The following is a 7,768-nucleotide window of genomic DNA, read 5'->3' on the forward strand; positions in this document are numbered from 1 at the left end:
GAGCTGGTCGTCTGTGGACACGAACCGTGACCTCCCTTGGGATGCGCAGGCCGGCCACCTCCCGGTGCTCAAAAGATGTGTGTGACAACGTGTCCCCCAGCAGGCAGGAGAGCCGCGGGCAGAGCAGGAAGGTGCTGGAGCAGAACCCCAGCATGGGGGCACGTTGGTAGGTGTCGGAGCTGGTTGTCACCTCCGCTTCTGCGTCCTGCCCGGAGGAGGCCTGGCACGTCACCCCGCCGTCCTCCACATAAATCACCGCGCAACAAAGAAAAGCAAAATCACAGCGTGGAAATCCAGCCAACGGAGACGGCGCTTCTCCCTGGAATCATGCAAGTGACGGGGGAAAAAAAGACTACTTGGAGGCCAAAGCTGATGTTTGAGGATTTATTGCGAGTGTCAGGGAGCGGGAAGGGAGGAGAGCCCCGGCTCGCGGCGGGACGCGGCGAGCGCCCCCCTAGAAGTAGTTGATGACCTTGCGGATGGACTGGACGCTGGGCCTCTGCGCGTGCCACTCCTGGCAGCTGCCGAACTGCCCGCGCTCCACCACGTACATGCGGCCCCGGTAGCCGGGCTTCTCGTAGAGCACCCACCTGAGCACAGGGGAGGCGGGAGTCACCCAGGGAGCCCTCGGGGACCATGGAGTCCCCCTTCACGCTCTTCATGCCGAGAGCAGAGCGAACCGTGAGCGGCTCCCCGGCCGCAGCTCCACCGTGTAGCACACACAAACCAGGGCTCCATAGTGCAGGACACAAGTCCTCCAAGCTCCCTGGGTAAATCCTTCTGGACTGTAAGGAAAAACCATCCATACTGCAACAGCTGGAATGCATTTTACCTCCTTCCTAGAGTGGGATTTACCTGCTTCCTAGAGTGGGAATTTGGGTTCTCTATAGCCACACTTAATAATTTTTCTGCTAATAATTCTCACTTGCCTCTCTGATGGTTTCCAACAGAGATCAGGTTTTGGCTCTGTTTTCTTCACTTAAGCTCTGCCTCCAGAGTTAATTACTGCTTTCCCTTGGAGTACAGTCAAACAGATGTACCAGTCAACACCACTGTTGACTCTGGTATTCCTGACTTCTTCAGCTAGCTTGACCGGCTTCTCTAACCTGTCTGCCTCCATTTGAAGATCTCCAAGGCAGCTCCAATTCTGGGGGCCAAGTGGGACAAACTTGCCTGCTTTCTTCTCCCTTCATTCCTCTAGGTCGCACCATCCTACAATGCTAAAGTGGCCACAATTTTCACCTTGTCCCTTGGTTTGAATCTCCCATGCCTGTTAATCAAATCAAATCCTTGCTCCGTTAGTGCTACACCGCTGTTTCCACATTATCATTGCTGAAATTCTCATCTCTGCCTTATTCTTCCCAAGGTCACAGGTAAATTTAAAAGGACCCCCCCGCTCTTTGTCCCACCTATTGGCTCAGCAAAGACACTGTAGCACAAGTGAAATCTCTGAAATCATTTGGTTTCTGTAGCATATCACTTACTAGGAGCTGAGCTGTGACATCTTGGTTGTGTGAGGTTTCCCAAGGAGAAGCACTGGACAGGGCAAAGGCAGCTTAGCCTCGAAGGCAAACAGCATCCCACAACCTCACCTGAGCCTGACACAGGCCAAAAGCTGCAGCCCTGGCAGAAAAGTTGCAAATCAAGCCATCCATGGGCATTATAAAGAAAATGCAAAGGCTCAGGGCATTTAGCCGAGCTGCTTTACACATTCCCAGGCACACTTTGACTATCCTCTGAGAGGACACCGGGCTGGACTGTGGTGCCCCCCACAGCACCAACAGAGCTGGCAGGCTCCGTGCCCCCTGCATGGTGGCCCTTGGCGTCGCACTCTGCTCTTCCACAACCCTTTTCTTTGGCCTTAGCCACACAAATGTGTTTATTCTTTGGCACTTTTTGCAGCCAACTTATACTCTGGCCAGAATGACAGTTGTCCTCAGTTGACTTTCCTTTGAAACTCATTTTCCAGAGCATGACACTGCCCAGTGTCCAGTCCGGGGGCCACGTGCCCAGCAGACATGTCCCTCCTGGCATATCCTGTGGACACTAGCAGAGGGGGTGCTAAGCTCTTCGGTTTAGTTAAGAACAGGTTATAAAATCACCCTCCTTCTTTCGAATCCAGCCTAGTCTCCTTCAAAAGGCGCTCACGACTCTTTTCTCGCCATCCCGCTCCTATTTTTGCATAACCGGTGGCCTCTCTGCTCCATCAGCATCTGCCCCTCACGCACTCCTGAAAAGGTAGGACCTGCTCCTGCCACTCATCCCCTCTGCTGAGGCTGTCCAGCATTCCTGGCAGCTCCACAGGGAGCTAGTCCAGGGATTCTCCTCTCCTGGCCGCAGGACATCGGTGGCCCAACAGGACAGGGAAGTCCTTCTAGCTCCACTCTGCTCCAGGGCATCTTGCAGCAGCTCCTGGAGCCAGAGGGATAGAAGTGGGGGTGAGGCAGCCCAGCAGAGCCATGTCCTGCTCAGGTCCTGTGTTTTCCTCTCAAGGCACCCAGCTCGTGACCACAGGACAGGGCCCCTGGATCAGTGGAGGCAGATCCATGGTAAGAGCCCACTGGTTGCTCTCTCTGCTTAGGGGAAGGCTGCAGGAAAGGAAAAAAGCAGAAGAGCAGAAAGGCTCGAAGCGTGTCGGCAGGACATGGTGATGAGTGAAGACTTGTACAGCTTATTTAGCTGATCCTTTACTTCCTAAAATTTACGTTCTGTGAGGCCATCAGCAACAGAGGAAATCAAGTTATTCAGGAGCCCAAAGAAAAGACGATCCAGGCCTCAAGCCCAGCATGGTGCAGCTGGTTCAGGCACACAGCAAACAACCCTCGGAACTGTCTCTGCTGTGTTTCATTAACATATAAACCCAGAGGACACTGGAATAAATCTCACATGAAACCAGCCCAGGCCCTATAAGCCAAAACTAGCTGCTCCCACTGAGACTCCTACAGAAGTAAAACCCTCCCTGTAGCTGCTCCATAAAAGATGTTTTTGTCGCTAGGGGAAGAGACAGAAAGAAGCGCGGAGGAGAAATCTGTCATGAAGGAACCAATGGTCTGCGCAAGGCTAACCATTTCCAGCAGAAAAACACCCTCTCTCTTCCTCAGATCCAGCTGGTGGGTCGGATCCATGAGAGAATCTCAAAGCAGGTTGTGACAGGGCAATCCCGTGGGTTCAGTTTGAGGCAAATCGCTCCCAGCACTGCTCAGATACTGCCACAAAAGAGCGCTCTGAGGGTGCCAGGCCCAGCAGGCGCCAATGGTGACAAAGAGGCAATGTCTGACTTCCCACTCGGAAATTTCTTAGCCTGGCAGCAAGAACTCTACACAAGCCAGGCGCTTGTACACTCTAATACTTCAGCAGAATAAATGTTGGGGTTGGTTCCTTCAAGTCATGGTGCTGTAGTTTAGAAAGCCCTTTTATTGGGTATTTTCTCCCAGACTGTAAAGAGAATAATTGACTTTATAGAGTTATTATTGCGACCCTGCCTTTTGTGAGCGACTGAGCCTCCAAAGAGGAGGAGCTGCACGTGTTCTCCCGTAATGCAATGTATTTGTGATACGGGAGCAAAACTACTGGTGGGAATAGGAATCCGGATGGGAAAACTCCTTTCCCTACCAACTGCAAGGGCTTCAAGGGAGGCAGCAACATCTTAGAAACTGTGAGGAAATGGCTCTGATTTCCAGCAACGCCTGAGTCCCAAGCACAGAGCGGGGAGGCGCGGGACACCCTCAGCCCCAGCGAGCAACGACGGTGACGGACGCTTCCCTCTGGGAATGTGTTTCCAACGGAGCTGGTATCACTTCCCACAGACCCAGCTGGTAGCGCGGGCAGCTGCACATGCCATCGGACACGGATTTTGGAGAAGAAGGGAATATTTCTGTATCCAGCATATGTGGTGTAGGGGGAACTAGGGGAGTAATTGGGAAAAAATCACAGATGGGAATGACAGAAGCCCTCAGTCTCTACGGGAGCAGCTTGGCCTAAAGGACAGGGAGTTGGAGAAGGAGCCAGCTGATTAGGGCCCACTTGGGTTTATCAGACACTTTGTCTTTTGAATATGGGAACGAGGAGATATTCCCAGCTCCAGAGAATGGCTGGAGACGTGTGGATCTGCAGAAAGTGCACGGTTTTGTAACAGCTAGCAGCAATCTCGCACTAGAAGCGGGCAGGATGGGAGCAAAGCAGGCCAGTCTGCTGCACATCTGCTTTTAGCGCGCACCAACTAAACCTGACCCAGTTTCAGCACCAGCTCCCAGCCCCCGAGATGCTGGAAGCAGCCCGTGGTTGACGCTGCTCTCAGCTGCGCTGAGCTCTGCTCCTCACAAGGGGCATCTTGCACCGAGATGTTGACTCCTGCATTCAGCCAGGTGAAGCAAGACCAGGCTCGGGGTTAATGTCACCTCTTCCAGCTCTCAGGCTCTCTCAAAGCCCTCGTGCCTCTGCTGCTTCGGCTCTTCCCATCCCTCTCGTCACCTCTCCACAGCGTCAGCTCCCCCAGCGGGACCAAGCTGTGGTTTAATGACACTTACAGACCCTACCCACTTCCAATGACAGTCTTTTCAGGGCCCAAATGTAACACTGCTGCCATCCCTTCAGGACTTTCTTGCTTCCTTGAAGCTGCTTCAAGCCTTTAAGAAGTCCTTTAATGGCAACACAGGCAGGCAAACAGGCTAGACTCAGGTGTGAGGGACAGCAAACTTTCTGGCTCTTCTGTACTTGGAAGGGGGAGAAAAATCAATCTGAAAAGGTTAAGTGCTCGAAGGCTTCTGGATAACATCTCAATTTCTCAGGTTCTCTCCAGCAGGGATGTGTATGGGAAATAACTGCTCACAAACTCTTGTCAATGTACAGAGCCTCTCTTGGCTTTATATTGCTGGTCATCCCCGCGATGCCCCAACACCTCCTGTGTCAGTTCATGGCACTAACCATGTCCCTGGCAGACACCCACGAGCCGGTTGCTGCTTCCTTCCTTTGGGAATTAGCACTGCCTGACCCTGAGACTATTATTTTTTTGGAAAGGGAGATGTTTTTGGTTGAGCTGGGGTCCTGCCTGGCACTGACTGTCAGGACGTTACAGCCTCAAAACAGCTTCTAGAACCTCTGTGGAGAGCCTGGACTTTTGAACCCTGTTCTTGGGATCTTCTGGCTTGGGATCTTCTGTGCCAGAGTCACGTATGTGATAATTTTGACCCGCAGTGGTGAAACAGTTACAGTCCCTCACCACGTTCAAGAATTGGGAATGCAAACAGCCCTTGCTCTCCCAAATCCACTACTGTCGAACTGGAAGTTGCTGCTGTCTCTCTGAGACATAATTTAATTTTGAGGGGAAAATGTTGCTGCCTAATTTTATCTGTCAGGAAAGGGGACGATGTTTCTAGTGCCACAACAAGCCTTGGAGGTGCCGTTTAGAAAGCAAAAGTCCTGGTCTGCACAGCTCCAAGCTGCCTTCCCCAAGCGCTGGGATGTTTCCCCAGGCCAGGCCCATAGGAGCCTCTGGGCAGGTTTTAGGGAGGTGTTTGGAAATATGCATGGAAACTTGAAAAGGAGAAGGAGAGGGAGAAGGAGACATGAGTGTTTTTAGGTGTCCTGTTTCACCCACCTTGACGAGGTGTCTTGTGGCTCATGCTGAGCTGTCACCCTCTAAAACTCACACCCCTTTGAAGCAGCTCTTCTTTGACACTCCCTATCTGAGGCATCAAGAGATGCCTTTCAAACCCACATCCTTAATGAGCAATTTTAGGCTTACTCCAAGCCCCCACCGACATTGCCAGGGTTTTCCTGACACCGTTTCTCCGCGTCCCCTTCGTGTGTGATCAGGAGGCGCGTGGGGAAGGGCGGCCGCGCTGCAGACGGAGCCGCCCCGCAGTTGCATCCCTGCAGGTGCAGCACTACTTACGCGCCGTCGCCGTACACCTTGATGGCGTTGACGTAGCTCTTGTCCCAGTCTTGGCCCTGCAGGAAGGAGCAGTCCTCGGTGAACTCCAGGCTGCGGCCGCTGAAATGGTTCCCCTCAAATATTTCGATTCGGTAGTGCTCTCCGTGCTGGGGACAGAGGGATTTGAGGAAACCAAAAAAAATGCAACAAATGATTTAAAAAATATTTTGTAAGACAATGGAAAAAAAAAAAAAAAGCAAGGGTGTTTTGCAACAGGAATGACAACAGCAGTGCCAACGCACACACCGAGTGTGACGAAGTCTTGCTATGTCCCAGACAGCAGCACTGGACAAAACGACATCCAGAAAACGCTGCTGGGTGCAAACATTGGTACCTCTCTGCATCTGCTTTCACACACAAACAACCTGCTCACGGGACATCACCGTGCTCGGCCACACAGCCCCCTCTCTTATCCCTGAAGTTCCCCCCGCCAGACACACCGTCCTTCACAAGTGTCACCTCCAGAGCCTCTGCCAAAATCAAAACGCCACCCATGAAGCGCTGGCTGCTTGCACGAGGGCAAGTCAAGAAAATATGAGTGCAGTGGAAAAAAAAATAGATCCAAAATATGCAAAAAATATTAAAGCATTTCCCTAAAGCAATGACACTGCCTGCAGTTCCACTCGTGTCTGTGGTTACTTACATGCACTGTTGTGATTTAAGGGAAAAAAAGAGAGACAAGAAAAAGGGGCATCGCCAGAGCCGCGGCCATGTGAGAGGGGGCAGCTCTTCAGATCGGCTGCTCGGATGAACCGTGTCCCCAAAAGAAATCACTCATTGCCCCAGGGATCAGGGGTGATGTGGGAAGAACTAAACCAGATGGGTTTTTCTTTACTGCTTTTCCATCTTCCCAGTTAAACCTTCCTCTGGGCAGCATTTGTCAACAGCTTCACCAGGCTCTGAAGGGGAGGGTCTCGAATTTGGGACAGAATTCCTCTTAGTGCTCACGGACTCTGTTTGGGGCCAGCAGGAAGCCGCGCGGCGCCGCGCGCCCCACTCACCATCCCGACGGGCCGGCAGGAGCCCAGGTGGTCGCCGTGGCCGTTCCAGCGGCGGAAGTCGGGGTAGTCGCCGCGCTCCAGCACGTACTGGCGCCCGCGGAAGCCGCCGTGGTCGAAGCAGACCCAGGCGCCGCTGCGGACGCGGATGGAGTTGACGCGCGGCGGGAAGCCCCTCTCCTGGAAGCTCTCGCAGGCCCCGCACACCTCCAGCGCGCGCCCGGTGAAGCACTTGCCCTCGTAGAAAGCGATCTGCAGCGAGCAAGGGGGAGAGACCTTCCCTGCTAGGATTTCCTCTAGTTTTCTCTCTGGTGTTTGTTTCTCCAAGAACCACGGGGCATCCCGTTTTGGTGCATGCTGCCCTCCCCATGCCTCCATCTGCTGCCAGGATCATGGCTCCCGCATCCCACGTCCAGCCCAGAGGAAACTCCAGCTGTCCGGCCCCGCGCGGGAAGCCGAACGCTTGTGTTTTTACTTACTTTTCCCGTACTTTGAGACATTTGCTGCTGGCTGCTCTCCAAAACCCAGCGGCGAAGCCCAACCGCGACCTGCAGGGAGGATGGGCACCCGGCTATATAGGAGCAGGCAGACGGGCTGGGAGCGCGAGGACTTTCCGGCAACGCGGCGGCCGCAGCGGGGGCTTTGCGCGGCTCTGCTTAGCAGGCAGAATTTCGGGTCGCGGGGCCTGCTGAGTCCGGGGTTTTGATTTAGGGCAGGCGATTTAACAAAAGATTTGCTTGGCAGCGCTTTGGTCGACAAGCGGTGCACGTTCACCACTCCTTTGGAAGGACCTTTCTTTCATTTATTTATTTATAAGAAAATAAGAGAGCCGAGAATG

At 53.3% G+C, this 7,768-nt stretch overlaps 1 protein-coding gene across 1 annotated transcript; it reads right to left on the reverse strand.

Moving 5' to 3' along the window:
* Nucleotides 1–454: 454 nt before the first annotated feature.
* On the reverse strand, nucleotides 455–7,448 carry CRYGN (crystallin gamma N). Its single transcript, XM_010217283.2, has 4 exons — nucleotides 7,410–7,448; nucleotides 6,934–7,182; nucleotides 5,894–6,039; nucleotides 455–590 (listed from the first exon to the last, which is right to left on the reverse strand). The coding sequence occupies exons 1-4, from the start codon at nucleotides 7,428–7,430 to the stop codon at nucleotides 455–457; spliced, it is 552 nt and encodes a 183-aa protein (XP_010215585.1). The 5' UTR covers nucleotides 7,431–7,448.
* Nucleotides 7,449–7,768: the final 320 nt, after the last annotated feature.

Source organism: Tinamus guttatus, unplaced genomic scaffold (assembly GCF_059628265.1).
Source record: "Tinamus guttatus ecotype Peru unplaced genomic scaffold, ASM5962826v1 Tinamus_guttatus_pri_ptg000599l, whole genome shotgun sequence".
In the NCBI taxonomy this organism is placed as follows: Eukaryota; Metazoa; Chordata; class Aves; order Tinamiformes; family Tinamidae; genus Tinamus; species Tinamus guttatus.

Excerpts from the sequence above, each read along its gene's own strand:
- CRYGN (XM_010217283.2), bottom strand. The coding sequence starts at position 7,430 with ATGTCTCAAAGTACGGGAAAA. Across the intron at positions 7,183-7,409 it reads TGTCTCAAAGTACGGGAAAA|ATCGCTTTCTACGAGGGCAA; the intron begins GTAAGTAAAAAC and ends TGCTCGCTGCAG. Across the intron at positions 591-5,893 it reads AAGGTGTACGGCGACGGCGC|GTGGGTGCTCTACGAGAAGC; the intron begins GTAAGTAGTGCT and ends CCCTGTGCTCAG.